The following is a 21,982-nucleotide window of genomic DNA, read 5'->3' as shown; positions in this document are numbered from 1 at the left end:
TATATATATATATAAGTATAATGACATTCTCAAAAAGAGGAGAGGAGGCCTTTAGCCCAGCAGTGGGACATTCACAGGCTGTTACGGCAATGACATTACTAATTTAATCGTAAGATCTTTTGTGCAGCTGTATCCATGCGCTAATGTCGAGACAAGTACGTGATTTGGTCGAAAGGAGTGTGAATCATTTTGCAGAATATTTTTCTTATTATTGGGTAAGTGATTCTTTTATATTACATGTCGAAGGACATTCAAATGAGCTTCCTAATGGAAAGGAGACACCACTGACACTAGTGCCGTAAGAAATATTAACCATTCCTTAGATTACCAATGCACCATCAACCAACTAATCGTAAGATCTTTTGTCTCTTATGCCTTATGAGTTTAGCTGGCTCACTCTCATTTCCATCCGAAAGGATACGGATAATACATAAAATATGCCTAAATTGCCTCATCATCATTGCGTGTAGTATATAACATTTTGTAGTATATGACATTTCTTACAATGCCAATGTCTAAGGGCGTTGGTGACCACCAATGGTGGCCACCTGGCCCATATGCTCGTCCGCCTTCCTATTCTATAAAAAAAAAAAAAACAACATCATGATATCATTATCGCTAACAGCTTGTCCTCACGTATGTGTGTTTACATATTTTTTGTTGTAATTCCATAACATAGTAAGTGACGTATTTTTCTTAAATAGGAAGGTAACAACTACGGGACGGAATACAAGGACTACATGTTCATAAAGCGTCCACTCCTACGCATCAAGGTGGTGGGCAAGCCTGGCTCTACAACTATCTCCTTCGACCCGACCCTCGAACATATGCGTGTTATGATTATCAAGTGGTTCCACACAATAATCAACGTGAACCACCAGCTGCCTAGTGTGGACAACATCATGTATCCCGGTATGATGATTATCTTTTAAGATACCTTACTATAGCTGAGTTCAGTGGCAGAGGAGTACAGTTACATAAACAGTCGAAAAAAATATCCATTTGAATGTCGGCCAAGTTATTATCGGAAGTAAAATTAAAGTATATATAAGTTGTTAGTGGATTATGTTGTAATTATAAAGAACTGTATGTAGTGCATAATATAACGGAGTTTTTTTTTAATGAAATTTTGCTTATCTATACGCCTTCGGGCATTGGTATGTATATTTAATGATTATATACTAGGAATATTGTTATAGTACATTAATGAAAGTTTAAACATATGAGTATCAAAGTAACCGGGTACGCCACGTTCTAATTCTTACAAAACTTAAATTTCAGGATTAAAATTTTAATAGAGTTATGGTATTCATTTTTTGTATAAATATTCGTTTGCATTTAACATCGTAGAGTCCAGATTATCTCTTTCATTGATTGGGAATGTGTGCCAGTTGACTTCCTTGAAGGGGTTCTAGTTGTCTTAATATAAAACAATTATGTGATTTAGGAGTAACCCGTCCAAAACCTTACCTGATGTCAGTATACCCGGACGAAGAATACATGACTGATATAGTGAACAAATGTATTAAGCACTTCAACCAGAACCGCCCCGGACCGCTCAGCTTCCTACTCAGATACGAGGAGTACTTCTACCTTCTTGATGAGACCGCTCAACAGGATCTCCTTAATTTTTTCGCTTTGGAACCGCCGCCATTTTTAAAGGTTAGTTACATTTAGAGCTATATTATTAGATTATATCGGTCAATACTACAAACGTGTTACCAACAATAAGCTCCAAACCTTCTCCTCAAAAGGAGGAGAGGAGGCCTTTAGCCCAGCAGTGGGACATTCACAGGCTGTTACGGTTACGTTACGGTTACGGTTACCAACAAATTGAAAATGTGTAAAAAATAAATACAGCATTTCTTTTATTCAAAATGGGGGAATATGGAATCTAAGCCGTTGTACATTTGTAATTAAACTTATTACTTAACAAAGATAGATAAATAACATATTTTAGTAACAACAACAAAGTTTCGTGTTTTATATAGCTGGTGAAAAGTATAAAGTGTATAAAACTGAAACATGTGTATATGCCAAATTGGAGGGGAGAAGCGTAGTGGAATCAGCTTCAAATCCTTATCCATAGATCGTGAATTCTATAATTTTCATATTATGTAAATTAAACATCCCTCCTTCAGGATTTCTCTGCCCGTATCATAATGTATGAAAAGCTCCGTGACGAAATCGCGTTCCTCCGACGAGATATACCCCTGAATATGATAATGCTGGATTGTGGCCCGATTAACGATGTACTCTGGGGTGTGGTGGACGGCCTCCGCCAATATATTGTGGATCATTTCATAACTGTCAACAGGAAGTGGAATAGAGCGTGAGATCTTTATTTTTTTTTATAAAATATTTAAGCGGATGGTAAATGGATCACCTGATGTTAAAGTGGTCACCAACGACCATACACATTAGCACCGTAAGAAGTAGTAACAACTCTAGTTCTACTGGTGGTAGAGTATACTCATCAGATATTCTACGGCAAAACAGCAGTACTTAGTATTGTTGTGTTCCGGTTTGAAGAGTGAGTGAGCCAGTGTAATACAGGCACAAGGGATATAAAATCTTAGTTCACAAGGTTGGTGGCGCATTGGTGATGCAAGCGATGGTTAACATTTCTTACAATGCCAATGTCTTTGGGCGTTGGTGACCACTTACCATCAGGTGGCCCTTATGATCGTCCGCCTTCCTTTTTTATAAAAAAAAACAATCTTGGGAATTTAGATTTTTTGTCTCTTGGTTACACTTGGTTACAAGGTTATCCAGGCGGGCTTGCACAAAGCCTACCACAATAGAAAATTATGAATTATTTGCGTTTAAGGAAGACAAAAGGTTATGTTGGGTATCCATTGACTTCAACGTCAGAACAACTATTTTCGGGCAGACAGGTGGTGCTAGAGAGGTGCAACTAGCATATGAAATATATTTGGTAATATCTAAGTTTAAACAGATTTATACAAAATTGTATACAACCCAGTGTAAGCTTAGTAATTGGTTCCGTATAAAATGATACGGGTTCCGACTGCAGCATCTGTGACGTCTACGAGGAGATGGCGGCTCGTACGTCGGAGAGCCCGGACGGCACTGCCGCTCTGGTGGAGCTTCTCGCCTATATCCAGGACTGCCGTGACTGTGCGCTGTTCGAACTGCGCGAGCGCTCACGCACTTCTGCGCTTTACGTGCTTTTTCTTCACGAACACGCGCATCTCTCGTGTAAGTAGCTCTCCCACACTAACAGAAACACATGCGCACGAACACACTGACGTCAGCGAATAGACCACCTGTGTGCCTAGTTGTGCGAGTTTTTTTACTTAATCGATAGCGTTTACGTTAACTGCTATTTGTAAAGAATGAAAACAGCGCCATCTAGCGACAATAATTCAAATTCCTGATGTTGAATGTCACCTTAACTCTTTGACTGACATTATATTCCATACACTGCTCTTTTACAGTTTAATCTAAAATATCACAACAGTCCTAGAATGATTTACGCAGTTATGTTATCTTTTATTATTTATGCAAAAGTTACACAATATTGAGAAAAATGGTATCATTACACCATTGAGTACACATTTTTAGTTTTTATAACATGAAGGGCGTTTTAAAATGATTATTTTATTTCTGTAACAACAGTTGAAGATATAAATCTGAACACACGGGTGTTCCTCTGGCCTCTCGACATGGAAGAAACAATTGACCTCACGCTGAAGACTCTTAACACTAAAAAGACGATGGCGGAAGATAAGCTAAGGACTAGAAAGGCTATCTTCGAAGAGAAACTGAAAAAGCACGAGAAGGAACTGGAACAGTTCCGACGTTTTGATCCGCCTTTACTTAACTTAGATCTGTTGAGGGAGGTTGTGGGCAAAGTCGACGACATCAACGAGAACTTAATGGTAATTTCATTTTATTTGACAAAAAAGGAAAACATTAGTCTATGATCCACCACAACAATAAATTCAATAATCTTGATTTATTTTTTATGTCATTGAAGGAATTGAAATGTAAAATAAAATGTCACCTACATTGTCACTTTAAATAGAATTTGTATTTGTATATTTATTTATTTTTTTACTAAATTATTAATTAATTGTTCATAGTTCGTAAAATTTTAAATAATCTTTAATTTTTATTTTTATTTGTTATAATTCTGTTATGTATTTTGATTTAATTATTTATGAAGATTTAATTGGTATATGATGTTTTCTTAATGTGATAAATATTTTTGTACATATTATAACTGTTTGTCTTCCTAGATTAAATAATTAAATTAAATAAATAAATAAATAAATAAATAAATGATTAAAGATTAAACAAGTCGAAAATTTCTTGTATAAATAATCTAATTATATTTTATAACAAATAAATTTATTTCATTTCATCATTCCAAAAAAGCATTTGTAATTAGTATCATATTGCTTATATTACTTACGCAATTGTTTATTTTAAATATTATAATTAGGATGATAAACACGAAGCAGACGAAATAATCAATGAGGAGACCCTGCTGGAGCAAGAGGCATCCGTGTACTTTAGCCTGCAGAGCATGCTGGCCAGCGTTGAACCCTTCCACAAGCTCTGGCACACCGCTTATGACTTCTATGATGGCTACGAAAAATGGTACATTAAGATCTTCCAAAATTACAAATACATAGTTTTGTTACGACCGTTTCAATAAAACCTCTTTTTAAGGTATCATGGGCCCTTCCTGGGCCTAGAGGCAGAAAAAATCGCCGAAGACGTGGAGGCGTGGTGGAAGTTGCTGTACAAACTGGGCAAACAGCTGTTCGAGTTTCCGGGAGCTAAGCGTATCGCAGACATGGTGCGGAATAAGTTGGAGAAGTTCAAGCTCCTATTACCAGTTTTGTGCGCTATTTGCAACAAGGTAAGATTTTGCCAATCCAAAAATAACTGACTTTTTATTTAAATAACAATAATAACATATTATTCTTATATATATATATATATATATATATATATATATATATATATATATATATATATATATATATATATATATATTAATTATTATTGAGTTTATCAATTGTTAAACTCAATAATAATTTTGCCAGTTCGGGAAAATCACAATCATAGACCTCTACTGTTAATTACTGCTAATTTAAATTAAAGACAAACGAGTGCATCGTAGGGTATGCGCGACCGCCACTGGGCGCGTATCGGCGAGCTGGTGGGCGCCGAGGTGGTGCGCTCGGCGAGCAGCACGCTGGCGGACATGGTGGAGCAGGGCGTGCACGTGTTCGCCGCGCAGCTCGAGGAGATCGAGCAGCACGCCTCCAAGGAGCACGCGCTGGAGAAGGCGCTCGCCAAGATGAAGGAGGAGTGGCTCGGAGTGCGCTTCGAAGTCGTGCCCTATCGGTGAGAGAGTGAAGCGAGTGGCGATACAACTGATTTAGATCTAGATTTAGATTTTAAAATACTACATGTACTTATTTTCTGGATTTATAGAGATACGGGGGTAGGCATCCTGACAGGTCTGGATGACGTACAGCAGCAATTGGACGATCATATACTCAAGTCGCAGACAATGCGTGGTTCTCCATACGTGAAGGCATTTGAAGCAGACATGGTCGCCTGGGAGGAGAAGTTAATCAGTATGCAAGACATACTTGACCAGTGGTTGCAGGTGATATCTGACTTAAAGTACTCGATCATTATTGGATAAATTATAATTTTTTAAACAAAACAAATTGTACTTATTTATTATTTTATTAGATTTATTAGATAGACAATTAACAAAATCAAGTAAACCAAAAAATAAGCAAGTTTAACATAATTCTATAAGACAGCATTTAATAAGAAATACATGAATAAATGAGATTATGACAGATAATGTTTTCCTACAGTGCCAAGCCACATGGATGTACCTTGAGCCAATATTCTCGTCTGAGGACATAATGCGGCAAATGCCGACTGAGGCGCGGAACTTCCGTGACGTTGATAAGGAGTGGAGGACTATCATGGCGGCCACACAGAAGGAGCCTATGGTTTTAAAAGCTACTGACTATCCCGGGCTATTGAAGAAGTTGCGATACAACAATGCTCTGTTGGATGACATTCAAAGAGGCTTGAACGATTACTTGGAAAAGAAGAGGCTGTTCTTTCCAAGGTTAGTAAATAGTGAATATACAAAACACTTGGGACTAGGTGATGGATGGGCATGAGGTTGTTTGAAATTTAAATAAAATAAATATCATTACGTCTCCAGTAATATACTTTCATACTAACGGCGGGTTTGGGTGATACTTGCATGTTGATTATTTTGACTCAATTTTTAGAAAATACATGAATACGTCCTTATGATTAACTCATGTCATTTAACAGATTTTTCTTTCTATCGAACGACGAACTTCTCGAAATTCTTTCCGAGACCAAAGATCCGATGCGCGTCCAACCGCACCTCAAGAAGTGCTTCGAAGGCATCTATACCTTGGAGTTCAACACAGCCAAAGAGATCGTAGGCATGGCGTCCGCTGAGGGAGAGATGGTCAAACTGTCCTCTACTATTCAACCCGCTGATGCTAAGGTAAGTTTATATGGAGTGTTTTCAAAGTTTATGTAACTTGTTTTCGTTTAGTCCAGTCAACGTTAAACATAAACTACTCTTTGGAAATGCGATTTATATTCTCGAAAACGTTTTAAACTTTCAAGGGTATGGTAGAACGCTGGTTGCAGCAGTTGGAACAACAAATGATAATAAGCCTTAGAGACGTGGCCTCGGAGTCGATAACTGCATATGCCCTCACCAAGAGGGAGGAGTGGGTCCTGAGTTGGCCCGGGCAGATCGTGCAGGCAGGCTCCTGCATTCAGTACACATCTGAGGTACACTAACTAGCCTTACTTCTTTAAGTGGTTCTGTTAGTCATTAATTCTTTAAGTAAATTGAAGTACAGAAGAGTCAATTCAAAGACTTTCCAATGAAACATAAACGACGTGAAAGAGGATCATGTACAATCGAATAAAAATAAAAATGATCTTAAAAATAATCGTGGGAGTGCACAGGCGATAGAGGCGATCCAGGGCGCCAGCCTGCCGGAGCTGATCGAGCGCAGCACGGCGCAGATCAACGGGCTCGTGTACTTGGTGCAGGGCGCGCTGGAGCCCGGCGCGCGCATCACCGTGGAGGCGCTCATCGTCATCGACGTGCACGGTGACTAGCTCCTCACTTAGGATGGTAGCGTTGGTACGTCGTACGACCCGACGTATGGTACCCACCCATGTGAGTGTGACTGATGAAATACCCTTTCCGGGTATAAAATCTACATTAAAGTGAGTGAATGTTTACAAGGGTACAGGGGATTTAATAACTTAGATTTCACAATTACCACAGCAAAAGCAATCGAGAAATTAGTCTCTCCTATGCCTGTGACTTGCTTATAAAATTATTGTTATATTGGGCGATAGGTCGTTCGATTCTCGAGGAGATGGAGAAGAAGCGTGTGCGCGACGTGACCGACTTCAACTGGATCTCTCAGTTGAGGTACCAGTGGCGTGGAGACCGCATCGTGTGCTCGATGGTCACCACGGACGTGGACTACGGGTTCGAATACCTCGGCAACACCGGCCGACTGGTCGCCACGCCGCTCACCGACAGATGTTACAGGTTGATAATTCAAACATTACGAATGTTGTGCTGTTTTCTGTTTTTCTCAACATAACATTAATATTGACTACAATGATTGATTTCAATGTGGAGCGTTTCATCTAATCTCTGCGCATTTAAAAAAGCTTAAGTTATAAGATTATATTTAGGGATTTTTTAATGTTGTTATCATTTTTAAACTGTTTTGGAGATGAGAAAAACAAACTGTGAAACACATCTTTGACTTTTGTTTAACATTCGGGAAGAATTAATTACTAATTAGATCTGCAATAATTATGAAACTAATTATATTTTACAGAACGCTAATGAGTGCTCTAAAGCTTAATCTCGGAGGAGCGCCGGAGGGTCCCGCTGGAACTGGTAAGACAGAAACTACCAAGGATTTGGCAAAGGCTGTAGCAAAGAAGTGCGTCGTCTTTAACTGCTCAGATGGACTTGATTATAAAGCACTTGGGAAATTCTTTAAGGTGCGTTTTCAAAGTTTAACAATAATAATTTTTTTTGTTTGAAAAAAGTGATGACAACAAGCGGCTTACTAATCATTATGGAGCCCTTACATAATAACCATCGAAAATACGAGATCATTTACTATTGAATTTGATGATTTTTTTAAGGATAAGTCATTATAGAAACCGCTAATTTTGTTCTGTTTAGTAATAATAATAATAGTAAATTTGTGTTTATAATTCATCTCGTGCTTGACGGTGAATTTCATTGCAATTTTGCCACATGTGTATTCCACCAACCCGCATTGGAGCAGCGTGGTGGAATAAGCTCCAAACCTTCTCCTCAAAAAAGGAGAGGAGGCCTTAGCCCAGCAGTGGGACATTCACAGGCTGTTGTTGTTGTTGTTGTATTGTTAGTAATAAATAAAATATTTGCTTTCTTTAAGGTTTTAATCCTTTTTTTATTTCCGGCTCATTTTGCTATATCCGTTTTATATTATAGAAGGAAGGATCGATATAGTTAATTAATTTGTTCAAACAATACGCATTTAAAGTTTAGTATTTAATTCAGGGTCACCAGTCATCTTTTTACGTGTATTCGCTTGGTGCCTAGGGTTTGGCTCAGTCAGGCGCGTGGGCGTGCTTCGACGAGTTCAACCGCATCGAGCTGGAAGTGCTGTCGGTTGTTGCGCAGCAGATCCTCTCCATCCAGCTCGCGATCCTTCGTCGAGAGAAGCGTTTTATCTTTGAGGGCACCGAGATTAGCTTAGACCCGACGTGCTCAGTTTTTATTACCATGAACCCAGGGTCAGTTGATAATAATTGATGTCAAATTATAATGACATTTCATATTTGCCCGCATGTTAAAGAACATTGAATTTCGATGATGATTAAGATGATGATCCCAATAGTTTTACATAAAGCTACAACTAAGCTAACTAACCAGCGTCCTAGCTAACATTGCTCCGTCATAGATACGCTGGACGGACAGAGCTACCGGACAACCTCAAAGTGCTGTTCCGTACGGTGGCCATGATGGTGCCGGACTACGCCATGATTGGGGAGATTACGCTCTATTCCAACGGGTTCGTGAACGCTGGTCCGTAAGTATTCGTCTACTATAATTTAAACTTGTCAGAATTATATGTTTTATTGTTTTTTCCGTCGTGAATTTACAGGAAATTTTGATTCCTTTGACCCAACGAAAAATAAATAAAAAATATAATACTTTTATACATTATTATACCTGTGCTAGCTCCCAGTAAACTTAAACTCAAAAGTGATATTTAAAATTGGTAAGACCAACCAAAAACATAAAACCATAATTATTCAAAGAATATTTTCGTATCTTTGTTTGATTAAAATCAATATAATTACAAAAATATAAAATGACGCCTTTGTGGTTATCCTTATTAAGAATTAATTAACAACATGGTTGGTAAACTAAATCTTGTTCGTAAAATGTTGACATTGATTATGGTTATTACATTTGATTTTTAGCTTAGCTCGTAAAATAGTTCAAGCCTACAAGCTCTGCTCGGAGCAGCTTTCCTCTCAGAACCATTACGATTACGGAATGCGTGCGGTCAAGTCGGTCTTGCTCGCTTCCGGAGCGCTCAAGAAGAACTACCCCGAGAAAGACGAGTCTCAGCTAGTGTTGAGAGCTATCATCGACGTCAACATGCCTAAATTTCTATCTCAGGTAAACTGGAGCATGGTGGTTGTTTTTGTTGATATTAGGAAGGTGGATGCGAAAATGACCCTTATTAGTAAGCCATTACAGCGGCATATTCTCCTAAACCTTCTAATCTTTTTTTTATAGAATAGGAAGGTGGACGAGCATATGGGCCACCTGATGGTAAATGGTCACCAAACGCCCTTAGACATTAGCATTGTAAGAAATGACAACCATCGCTTATAGCCAATGCGGCACCAACCTTGGGAACTAAGATTTTATGTCCCTTGTGCCTGTAATTACACTGGCTCACTCACCCTTCAAACCGGAACACAACAATATCAAGTACTGCTGTTTTGCGGTAGAATATCTGATGATTGGGTGGTACCTACCCAGACGAGCTTGCACAAAGCCCTACCACCAGTAATCGGTTGGTTCGGACCTATAGAAATTTAAACTATTTATAAATTTATATAAACAATTATTCTTAACGTTGTCACTGCTGTCTATACCTCGGCTTAACACAACGATAAAAAACTATTGACGTTTGTAGAAAAATAAAAATTGGTGAGTGGTGCGATATCCAGAGGGGAGGTGTTCTCAAGGAATACCTCTATTGTCTGTGTAAGCCTGAAGCAATAGCTTACCAACTATTTTTATAACTTTATTTGTTAATGTTGTATTGTAAGCGAATAAGCAAAAAATTACAAATATTGTATTGATTTTATATTGAATGTTAAAATATTTTCTTCTGACATGATTCATGTCTCTTCTTTTTTTTCTTCGCCGTGACACTTGTCAGAGCGGTCGGTCGCGGAGCCTACGCCATATGTCTCTATTAGTGTTGAGCTTTAGAGCGTCCGGGGCGAGCGGTGTGAAATATGTTACCGGCCACTGGGCAGCAGGGAACCAAGCTCTCCATGGAAATTTAAAAACTGGAACGTATACTGTAACGTCGAAAGTCACCACTTCCAACCAACATCCCTTGTCCTTTGAACATTTATGAAAATATCTTAATAAGTCAGAGTACAAATCTCTCACCCAGGACGTGCCGCTGTTCATGGGTATATACTCGGACCTGTTCCCGGGCGTGGAGATCCCGCAGCCCGACCGCGCCGAGCTGCTGCGCTGTGTGAACAAGGAGCTCGATAAGAGGAATCTGCAGCCCACCGAGTGGTACCTCGAGAAAATCATTCAGGTGATGGACGGTGCTGTATACGTACACTTTCTAAATTATAGAAAAAGTATTCAGTTGTGATAAGAGTCATTACTGTAAATTATTTTTACATTTGCGTTTTAATTACATCGTGTAATAGAAATGTTTTAAAAATTGTGAACTATAAACAAAACTAAATGCCACAAACATTTTGATCATACACATTTACAATTTATATACATATAGTTTTTATTGCATTAATTTTATAGTGATTTTAAAAATTATGTTGAATTCCATTTTAAGTAAAATAGCAAACTATGTTATATGCACACTCTAAATTGTCTTTATAAGTTTTAAAATAATTTGTTTTCATATATCATTCCAGATATATGAAATGATGTTAGTTCGTCATGGGTTCATGATAGTCGGTCCTCCGATGGGTGGTAAGACTCAGGCCTATCAGGCGCTAGCGGAGTCCCTGCGAGCCCTACAGCTCATGAAGCCGCCGCCGAGGCACAAGGAGTTCGGAGCGGTGTATCGGATCATCAATCCCAAGGCCATCACCATGGGACAGCTCTACGGTTGCTTCGACCCTGCGTCTCACGAATGGTAAGAATACTGTCGACTAATACGTTAGGAAATTATAATCTGATTCAAACAAGTTTTGTTATTTTAGCCGAGTAATATTTTAAAATTTCCGTTATACAAAAAATACTTATTCTAGTAACGCAAGGAGCGTAAAGTGTGGCTAGATTCCAGTTCTAGTTGTATTTCGCGACTACATTGAACAAAGGGCGAGAGTGAAATCAATAAAGCCTTAACTCTCAGTCGATATTAGGATGGTAATGCAAGAGCAAGCCATAGGGTACCATAGCTCCAATGTCGGTCATCCAAGTAGTCGCTTAGTGACGAGGCCCCGTGTGGCGCGGCAGGTCGGACGGGGTGCTGGCCATCGCGTTCCGCGAGTACGCGATGTCGGCGACGCGCGACCGCAAGTGGATCCTGTTCGACGGGCCCGTGGACGCCGTGTGGATCGAGAACATGAACACCGTGCTCGACGACAACAAGAAGCTATGCCTCATGAGCGGCGAGATCATACAGGTCCGCGGGTGGCACCTAGCTGTGTTCTCTGCGATACTATGGGATGCGTGTCCCTTACGGCCTTAAATACACTGTCTCAATTCTTCAATTATATTATGAAGGACCGTGATTAAATTGCGTGGTCTTCTGAATCTATTCATGTGGTCTAACGTAGTTTTAATTCTTATTGTTGAATATATTTTAGCCCTTTTATTCTCTTGAGTTAATATTTACGATTTTTTTTTTATAGAATAGGAAGGCTGACGAGCATATGGGCCACCTGATGGTAAGTGGTCACCATACGCCCTTAGACATTGGCATTGTAAGAAATGTCAACCATCGCTTACATAGCCAATGCGCCACCAACCTTGGGAACTAAGATTTTATGTCCCTTGTGCTTGTAATTACACTGGCTCGCTCACCCTTCAAACCGGAACACAACAATAACAAGTACTGCTGTTTTGCGGTAGAATATCTGATGAGTGGGAGGTACCTACCCAGACGAGCTTGCACAAAGCCCTACCACCAGTAGGATTTGTAGTCACTGAGTCATTTTGGTATCTGGATACATATGTAAGATTACATATGATGTAATTAAGATTACCTTAGTTCAAAGAATCTTTATTCTTAAAGAAGACGAACGTCACTTACACGAGAACAACATGACATAAAGGTTAATATAATAATGGTCGCCACATACGTAGGCACCCAGCTAACGAGATGTCAAGTAAGTTTTTTTTTTTACGTTAGATTAGTATTTTAAATTATGTACAAACAGATGACAAACAAAATGAATCTAATCTTCGAGCCAGCTGACTTGGAGTTCGCTTCTCCCGCCACCGTGTCCCGATGCGGCATGATTTATATGGAGCCTGAACAGCTTGGTATTATATTTATTATTACTAAGAACCTAATCACAAGCTTAAAATATATAAAACAAAATGAAATCCTGAAAACTTCCTTATAATAAAAATATGTAATGTAAGTTTTTTTAAAATATTTTTTGGTGTAAACTTATTTCTTATTTAAAGTTTTATATTAAATATGAAATGGTAAATTCGTTTCTTATTTATAGAATTGTGTTTTTTAATTTCATAGGATCCTCAATGAAATCTTTTTAAAATATATCGTTCTCGAATGATGAAGGAGAACAGAAACCTTACTGTGAATGTGTTTCAATTTTAATATTGACGTACCTTCGATTTAAATTTGATGATGACGTCTCATTTTAACCAGGCTGGCGAGCATTCCTCGCGTCATACAACACTCATCTCAGCAAGCGGCTCATCCCAGAGCAATTCGATCTGATCCAGGAGCTCATAGATTGGCTCGTGCCACCTATCTTCGAGTTTCTCCTCAAATGCCAACATTTCGTTCAAGTTGGGGAGATTCATCAGTTTCATGTGAGTGTTAAAATATTAAAGTAATAACTGGCAAAGTTACTTATAAACGTTGCTTAGCGGCTGCTTAGTTAAACACTGATTTTTCTCTTTCTGTCTTTACTGATTTGACATTCGAAAGAAGAAGACACAGCATTGTTTAACTAATGACCCTCTAAACAACGTTTATAAGTATGGCCTTGGATCGTTAATCTAGTTTAAGCGGCTATCTCTAAATTATTATCTGAACGCATATGCTTAATAAGTAATAATAATAATATCCTGGGACATTTTTCACACACGGCCATCTGATCTGAACATCTGATCAAATTAAGCTTGTATAGAGCTCGTACTATGGAAACCAGACAACTGATATACTACATATACTATTTTTCTTTTGTAAATACATACTTGTATAGATAATTACACCCAGACTCAGAACAAACAGACATGCACACAAATGTCTGTCCTGGGTGGGAATCGAACCCACCTTCGGCGTGAAAGGCAAGCATCCACCAACCACGCCAACTGGCTTTATAAATGAGGTCTGCTTTGTAGTTTAGTATGGAAAGTTTTGAAATTTAAAGGTAAAGTCAGAAAGAGTTGTTAAATGTCTATTGATTCTCAAGAGTGCTATATTCATAATTTAAAATTCTTAATATGGATTACTTATTGATGTTCACCATAAATTTCCATACTAAGTTTTCATAGTCAATGCAAACTGAAACGCTCTTAAAGTATTAAAATTGGCCATTGTCTTTTACTTACAGTCGTTTACGCGTTTGTTCACTTGTCTCCTGGAAGGCGAGTCGCAGTTCAGTACTGTCTGGCTGCAGTGCACTTTTATTTTTTCATTACTCTGGGGCCTGTGCGCTACCATGAATGGTAAGTTTATGTATTTTGTTTATATTAATTTGCATATTTAGGTACCAGAATCTTGAGTTGATGACCTGAATATCACATTTGCTTTGTAATGGTCAGGCCCTATCTGACAGCAATGGTAGTTCTCGTCTTCCTATCTGTGGTGGCAATCACTTGCGAAATTGAATTGTACTCAATTATTCAACCTGTCGGTTTTTTCGTCAAAACCAAAACCTTACCTGTGGTTTCCATTCCGTTGAATAGATTTCTAAATTCCTAACCTAACCTTGTACAACCTTGTAACCTTGAACAAATTGGAGCGCTGTAGGTCAGAGTCGCCTGCACTCGAGTAGTATGGTGGAATAAGCGTGAAAACCTGTTCTTCTTCGTGGAAAATTTACGGGCTGTTACTAAAAGTTTATATATATGTAGTTAATACAGAAGGATCTTTACAAAGCTATATATATTTCGGTAAAAACTTTTTGTAATTACTTTTAAGGTGAAAGTCGTAAAGGTTTCGACACTTTCTTCCGGAAGTTGCTAGACGGTAATAATAACAATTATCCCAAGCCGAAGTCATTTAAGCTGAACAAAAACCAGCTGTTCTTAGACAAGGACACTGTATTCGACTATGTTTACGATAAACGGAACAATGGGACCTGGATACCTTGGGTCGACCTCGAGAAGGAAGTGCCTCTATCCCCTACAGCTAAGGTATTTATTGCTAAACTGCCTTATACTTATTCATGGCGTAATGTAAGTCATTACTCTTTTTTTTATTAAATATAGGAGTGCAAACGGGCTAACCAACACGAATTGACATTAACAGTAAAAGTGTGATAAATTTGTTTTCTACTTAATCTATTTAATTTGCTTATTATATTATCTTTTAAATTTCTTTGAATTTTATTTTGTCTATGGCATGTTCTATTTATAAAAAAACATAATAATAATTGTATAGACTTTATATGTTTTCTTTATAAATAATATGTGTCAGAAAAGTTGAATTATATTAAAAAAGTAAATAACTAGAAATATTAAGTTTTAATCAACAGGTGAATGATATTATAATCCTTACGAACGAAAATGCCTGTTTACGATACTTCGTTAGCAAGATGGTAAAGTCCAAGATACCGATTTTGCTCGTGGGACCCACAGGTACCGGGAAGTCCACTCTCGTTCTGAACTTCTTACTGACACTGCCCAAGGAGAAATATATAACTAACACCATCAACTTCTCCGCGAGGACCACTGCTAATCAGGTAAGAGCTTATTTAGCTAGAAAGCAAACAAACAAATTTACTGGAAATGTAAACATATTCAAATTCTATGCTATTATTTATCTTTATTTAGTATATACGTATTTTTAAGCCGAGATGGCCTAGTGGTAAGAACGCGTGAATCTTAACCGATGATCGTGTGTTCAAACCCTGGCAAGCACCACTGAACTTTCATGTGCTTAATTTGTGATTATAATTCATCTCGTGCTTTACGGTGAAGGAAAACATCGTAAGGAAACCTGCATGTGTCTAATTTCACTGAAATTCTGCCATATGTGTATTCCACTAACCCGCATTGGAGCAGCGTGGTGGAATAAGCTCCAAACCTTCTCCTCAAAAAGGGAGAGGAGGCCTGTAGCCCCGCAGTGGGACATTCATAGGCTGTTACGGTTATGTATGTATATTTACACACATCGTTCTGAATTACAGACCCAAGATATAATAATGTCAAAAGTGGACAGACGTAGGAAAGGCGTGTTCGGACCATCGATGGGTAAGAAGGTAAAGTTGACATTTCTGATATAACATAAATACAAAAGTATTTATTGGTTAAATGTTTTAAATATATATCAAGTAACATGAAATGTAAATAGCATATGATATTTTATGTTTACTATAGGTCTAACCTACTCGTCAAATTTTCTATCGCCAAAAAGCAATATTTAGTATTTTACTAACTAAAGGCACAAGGGACATTACATCTTCCTAAGAACCTTCAGACGGACGGTAAGTAATGGTTATTTTTTTCTTACGCAGTGTGTGCTCTTTGTGGATGATCTGAGCATGCCGCAACGGGAGCAGTGGGGGGCGCAGCCGCCTTTGGAGCTACTGCGGCAGTGGATCGACCACGGTCATTGGTATGATCTCAAGGAAATGGTGCGACAGGAAGTGGTCGATGTGGTAAGTACCATTAAAATAATAACAATAACGAATGTGTGCTACTACTACACTTACTACTAGTAAATATTGTAGTAATAATTGACTGTGCTGTAATGTAAATAGAACAATATATCGATTGTACCGTTATAATATGAAAATTGTTGAAGTTTAATGGTAATCCTTAGAGATATTTGTTATTTAAATCTTCAAAATATAATAGAGATGAAAAGGCTAGAGAGCGCTTGTATTATCGGGGATTGTTCAAAACTTAGGCAAAACCATGAAAATACTTTCATGTGCTTAATTTATGCTTAAAGTAATTTCTCTTATATTCGGTGGTTAACGATAACATCGTAAGGAAACCTGCATGTGTTCGATGCAAGTCTGCCACATATATATCCAATGCAGGTTGAATTGGAACAACGTGGTGCAATAAGTTTTGTAAATGGAGAGAAGGCCTTGTGCAGTTGTAGGACATTCAAAGACATTAAATGACGTCTTCAAATTTACTAGTTTAAAAAGCTATTATAGTTTTTAGGTAGGCTAAAAAATATTTAAATTGTTTTTAGCTCTTTGTGTCCGCAATGTTACCTCCTGGCGGGGGTTCCAATCTGATATCATCACGTCTAACTCGACATATGCTGCTCATCGCTCTCGATTCCTTCGAAGATAACACGCTTAACAAGATATTCGTCACCATCATGGACTGGCATTTCGCAAAGGGCTTTCCTGATAGTCTCGCTCGGCAAAGCAAGGTTATTAATTATATTTGTACGCAAATGATGATTGTAGAAAACTTTATATTTATTACGTTAAATCATATCGTTTTTTAATTTATAGATTAAAAAAGTACAAAAAGTAACATTGTCGACTCAAAAGCACTGGTCAGATACATTTTGAATTTATGTTAAATATTTTTTATGCTATTTCAAGTAGCGAATACATAAAGAAATAGATAAACGTTTCCAAGTCACCGGACAAAGCAATCGCCCTGAAACAGTACGTCAGTGACCGAGTCCCTAGGCGGTGGTGTCGGCCACGATGGAGGTGTACAAGGCGGTGACGCTGCAGTTCCTGCCGACGCCCAGCAAGTGCCACTACCTGTTCAACCTGCGCGACTTCGCGCGCGTGGTGCGCGGCGTGCTGCTCGTGCCCGCCTCGCACCTCAAGGACGCGCCCAAGCTCGTGCTGCTGTGGGTGCACGAGGTCTACCGCGTCTTCTGCGACCGCCTCGTCGACGACCTCGACCGGTGTGTATCGAATAAAAGATATAGATCCTGTCTGGTGACACTTTTCATATAGAAATTAATTTTTCAAAGTTATATACGGAAAAAAATGTTTTTTTTTTAGATAGAATAGGAAGGCAAACGAGCATATGGGCCATCTGATGGTAAGTGTCAAAAGTCACCAACGCCCATAGACTTTGGCATTGTAAGAAATGTTAACCATCGCTTACATCACCAATGCGCCACCAAACTTGGGAACTAAGATGTTATGTCCCTTGTGTCTGTAATTACACTGGCTCACTCACCCTTCAAACCGGAATACAACAATACCAAGTACTGTTGTTTTGCGGTAGAATATCCGATGAGTACCCACTCATCGGATACCTCACACGAGCTTGCTCAAAGATCTACCACCAGTGAGATATATTGACATAACTTAAGATCTCGTATTCAGAAAATATCGTAACGTAAAACATATATTGTAGTTATGACGATTTCTGAGCCTATTTCCTTGTCAAGGTTAAAATCGGTTTGGTGTTAGAGTCGCAATGAAGTAAAAGACAGGCAAACAAAGTTAGTTTTATCATATTTATAATATTAACTTGATGATAAAATAATATATTTCAATAACTAATTTCCTCAGAATGAAATTATTCGACATAGTTTACAAAGCGGTGTACGCCCACTACCGAGTTCACATGGACCACGTCCTCGGCGACCTGGGCTACGTGCCCGACGGCGAGAAGTGTTCAAACAAGCACGCTGCTAATATTTTCTTCGGTAACTATATGGAACCGGATGCTGATCCGAAGATATATGATCAGGTATGATGACTAGTTTTAACATTATCCTATTGTAATCGGAATTTATTTATTTATTATAATATCAACACCAACAAGAAGTACACTAATAAATACAATTGTCTTTAAACATGACGTTATACAAATCAAGTGTCTCCTAAATTATAGGTGTTGCAAAATATATCAACATTTCGAGTTAACAAAAAATAATAATTTTAAAAATCAAAATATTTATAACAAATAGAAAAGACATTAACAATTAAATTGTTATAAAATTATCACTTGATTGGTATAAAATGAATAAAATATAAATATCTGAGAACATTTAAAATTTTCGAATGTTAATTATTTGATTAAAAGCAAACAAAAGTAATAGGTACATTTATAGAGAAAAAGATGTAAAAAACAAAAATGTATACATTATTATTGAGGTAAAAAAAGATATTTTTTTACGAAACAGCTTCAAATTTGCATTAAAAATATCAATTATAAGAGCTTCGTTTGACACGTTCTTATTGTTAATCATCATCATCACCCTTTTCGCGTCCACTGCTGGACATAGATCTCTCCAATGGCACGCCATTGTTAATCATATTATTGAGCATTTTGTAGATATTATTAAAGTCGATGATTAGTCTGTTTATTGGAGAGAAGCGCCTCTGACGGGAGTGAGTAAGTTGTTCAACGAAGGGAGTATACACAGATGGTCTAGTGGTCTTTTTAGGAGCACGAATCATAATTTTAGAAAGGAGGTAACTACAGTCGATAGTTCCGTTCAATAACTTATATAGGAAAATGTTATCGAGGACGCATCTACGATCGTAAAGAGAAAGAATCTTAAAATGTGAGAGTCTATCTTCGTAACTTGGCAGCTTTTTAGCTAAATTTTGACTATAAGAAAAATGCCATAAGAAACTTTTTTGTGTACAAAATTTCAAGCCTATTCTTGTAAATATCGTAGCGAGGATTCCATACAATGCTACCGTATTCTAAAATACTGCGAACTAAAGCAGTGTATTAAGTAATTTTAGTCTGAGGCTTTTTAAAACCCCTACAGTTTCGCAAGATAAAACCCAAAATCCTGAAAGCCATAGTTACTATAGTGTGAATTATATAATATATGACAACTGTTATGGATTTATTAATAAATTTTATCCTTGAGCTGAAGCAATACTTTCGGCTAAATAAATATAATATCGATTATATATTTTAACGATACTTCAATGCTTACCACAGGTGACAGATCTCGACGATATGGCAGTGAAGATGGAGTACTACCTCGAGGAGTACAACGTGGTCTCGTCGTCTCCGATGTCCTTGGTGATGTTCCGCTACGCGCTCGACCACATATCGCGCTGTGCCCGCGTGCTGTTGCAGGACAATGGTGCGTACTGAACAGGACGCTTCCTGTGATATGATAATACATCAATATTTTCTGTGATAAACTCATCGTGTCTCCAACATTCTTATTCACCTTGAAGTTGATAGCTTTGATTCAGATCGATTCAGTTTTTGCACTCCCGTGCCTCTAAAAGTGCGTCAAACCGTTGCTCCTACGCCTGAAGTCTCTCAAGCCACGACGGGGTCACGACATGATCTATAATATTTTAGGCAGTCCCATCGGAATATGAGAGGGAATATAGGGTGTACCTGTGTTTGCACAAGCATGTGCACTGCACTAATGTATCTCCTGCGGCAAACGACATTTTAATAATTATCAGGTAATCTTCTACTGGTCGGTGTCGGTGGCAGCGGTAGGAGCAGTGCCGTCAAACTAGCTGCCAGCATCTTGGAGATGAATGTCATTCAGGTAAGCTGCACCTTCTATATTAATGTTCAAAAGTGTATTAGTAAATTAATTAATTAACTTAAATTTCATGTCGAAAACTTTGATAAATAAGGCATTACTCAACAGAATATTACATAAATGATAAAAAAGCTATATATTTAATTCAATACCGTATCATAAAGATTCAAAAGTGCCATTATGAGCGTACTTGAATTATAGCAGTAACAATAAAACCACAGACATAATGAATTTTTTATTGTTAAAAAATGCAAATATTGCGTATGGTGCATATTCATTAACGAAACTCTCTACTTTATAAACGTTATAATTGTTCATAGATCGAGATATCGAGAGTTTACGGTCAGAGCGAGTGGCGTGACGATATACGGAAGATGTTGATGAAGGCTGGTATTATTGGAAAGCCACTGGTCTTTCTGTTCGCTGACAATCAGGTGGGTTAATGAATTCGTGCTTCTTCTACTTTTAAAAGTACAGTTTAATAATAACAGTTTACATCAAGAAATGAGTTAGTTGCAAATAATAATCAATAATTTTAAATCCCGTCTAGGTAGGCATCAACCCTTTTAAGTATTTCTACCACCAAACAGCAAGGTTTTTTTTTTTTTTTTTTATAGAATAGGAAGGCGGACGAGCATATGGGCCACCTGATGGTAAGTGGTCACCAACGCTCTTAGACATTGGCATTGTAAGAAATGTCAACCATCGCTTACATATCCAATGCGCCACCAGCCTTGGGAACTAAGATTTTATGTCCCTTGTGCCTGTAATTACACTGGCTCACTCACCCTTCAAACCGGAACACAACAATATCAAGTATTGCTGTTTTGCGGTAGAATATCTGATGAGTGGGTGGTACCTACCCAGACGAGCTTGCACAAAGCCCTACCACCAGTGATGTTTTGCCTAGCGGTGTTCTGATTTACACATAATTAATGGTATAAAGATTGTGTTATATTTTTTAGTGCCAACATCTACAATAAGGCACTATTGTATTGTATTTTCTTTTATAAAAACAAAATATGTTTTTGATAGTTTAATTTGCATAAGAACTGAGTTGTTAATTAGATCATGTACGAGGGGATGGTGGAAGATATAAATATGCTGTTGAACACGGGAGACATACCCAACCTGTACGGCATGGACGAGAAGGTCGAGATACTTGACAAGATGCAGGCAGCTGTTCGGGAGTCCGTGAGTGTTGCGTTAGATTATCGATAATTTATTTTTTTCAATTAGTATTTTGATTTTGATCATAACAGATATGCGACACAGGAGCTTTAACTGGTCTCTGATAAGTTAGTGGTGCCTATGATACTTTGTTAATTTAAATATGTGGCAAAAATAATATAGCAATTTATTTAAGGATTTTTAGTAGTGTTAATATAACTTTTCAATACACTATCGTTAAATGCACTGATAATACCCAAAAATGACAAAGTTTAAAGCGACTCCAGTCAATATTTATTATAATAGGTCTACTTTTGAATACTCTTGGAAGCTGTAACGGTACTGTAAGCTCGTCGGTCACAATTCTCCAGGGTAAGAAGATGGAGACAACCCCGCTGGCGATGTTCGGCTTCTACGTGGAGCGCGTGAAGGCCAACCTGCGCATCGTGATGGCGCTGTCGCCCATCGGGGACTCGTTCCGCAACCGCCTGCGCATGTTCCCCTCGCTCATCAACTGCTGCACCATCGACTGGTGAGCCTTCAGTCGCATCTTATCTGAACTAATCGAGGCCCTCTCACCAGTGGGCTGTTTC

The 21,982-nt window shown here is 38.1% G+C and overlaps 1 protein-coding gene across 1 annotated transcript in view; it reads left to right on the top strand.

The window, feature by feature from the left end:
• LOC126770873 (dynein axonemal heavy chain 3) overlaps window positions 1–21,982 on the top strand; it is a 53,152-nt gene that overhangs the window by 5,428 nt on the left and 25,742 nt on the right. Inside the window, exons 9-45 of the mRNA XM_050490481.1 lie at window positions 128–215; window positions 705–912; window positions 1,448–1,662; window positions 2,142–2,332; window positions 3,038–3,222; window positions 3,643–3,905; window positions 4,472–4,629; window positions 4,702–4,894; window positions 5,159–5,385; window positions 5,476–5,653; window positions 5,874–6,136; window positions 6,352–6,553; window positions 6,679–6,849; window positions 7,030–7,177; window positions 7,432–7,630; window positions 7,929–8,097; window positions 8,690–8,883; window positions 9,051–9,179; window positions 9,577–9,778; window positions 10,797–10,949; window positions 11,293–11,516; window positions 11,840–12,008; window positions 12,766–12,871; window positions 13,224–13,390; window positions 14,137–14,251; window positions 14,727–14,941; window positions 15,283–15,489; window positions 15,937–16,008; window positions 16,264–16,407; window positions 16,956–17,141; window positions 17,410–17,636; window positions 18,256–18,436; window positions 19,649–19,796; window positions 20,134–20,222; window positions 20,540–20,653; window positions 21,288–21,413; window positions 21,761–21,921. Coding sequence (XP_050346438.1) covers window positions 128–215; window positions 705–912; window positions 1,448–1,662; window positions 2,142–2,332; window positions 3,038–3,222; window positions 3,643–3,905; window positions 4,472–4,629; window positions 4,702–4,894; window positions 5,159–5,385; window positions 5,476–5,653; window positions 5,874–6,136; window positions 6,352–6,553; window positions 6,679–6,849; window positions 7,030–7,177; window positions 7,432–7,630; window positions 7,929–8,097; window positions 8,690–8,883; window positions 9,051–9,179; window positions 9,577–9,778; window positions 10,797–10,949; window positions 11,293–11,516; window positions 11,840–12,008; window positions 12,766–12,871; window positions 13,224–13,390; window positions 14,137–14,251; window positions 14,727–14,941; window positions 15,283–15,489; window positions 15,937–16,008; window positions 16,264–16,407; window positions 16,956–17,141; window positions 17,410–17,636; window positions 18,256–18,436; window positions 19,649–19,796; window positions 20,134–20,222; window positions 20,540–20,653; window positions 21,288–21,413; window positions 21,761–21,921 — 6,387 coding nt within the window. The remainder of the gene's footprint in view (window positions 1–127; window positions 216–704; window positions 913–1,447; window positions 1,663–2,141; window positions 2,333–3,037; window positions 3,223–3,642; window positions 3,906–4,471; window positions 4,630–4,701; window positions 4,895–5,158; window positions 5,386–5,475; window positions 5,654–5,873; window positions 6,137–6,351; window positions 6,554–6,678; window positions 6,850–7,029; window positions 7,178–7,431; window positions 7,631–7,928; window positions 8,098–8,689; window positions 8,884–9,050; window positions 9,180–9,576; window positions 9,779–10,796; window positions 10,950–11,292; window positions 11,517–11,839; window positions 12,009–12,765; window positions 12,872–13,223; window positions 13,391–14,136; window positions 14,252–14,726; window positions 14,942–15,282; window positions 15,490–15,936; window positions 16,009–16,263; window positions 16,408–16,955; window positions 17,142–17,409; window positions 17,637–18,255; window positions 18,437–19,648; window positions 19,797–20,133; window positions 20,223–20,539; window positions 20,654–21,287; window positions 21,414–21,760; window positions 21,922–21,982) is intronic.

The sequence above is a fragment of the Nymphalis io genome, chromosome 9 (genome assembly GCF_905147045.1).
Source record: "Nymphalis io chromosome 9, ilAglIoxx1.1, whole genome shotgun sequence".
Classification (NCBI taxonomy): domain Eukaryota; kingdom Metazoa; phylum Arthropoda; class Insecta; order Lepidoptera; family Nymphalidae; genus Nymphalis; species Nymphalis io.
This window is presented reverse-complemented; position numbering and strand designations above follow the sequence as displayed.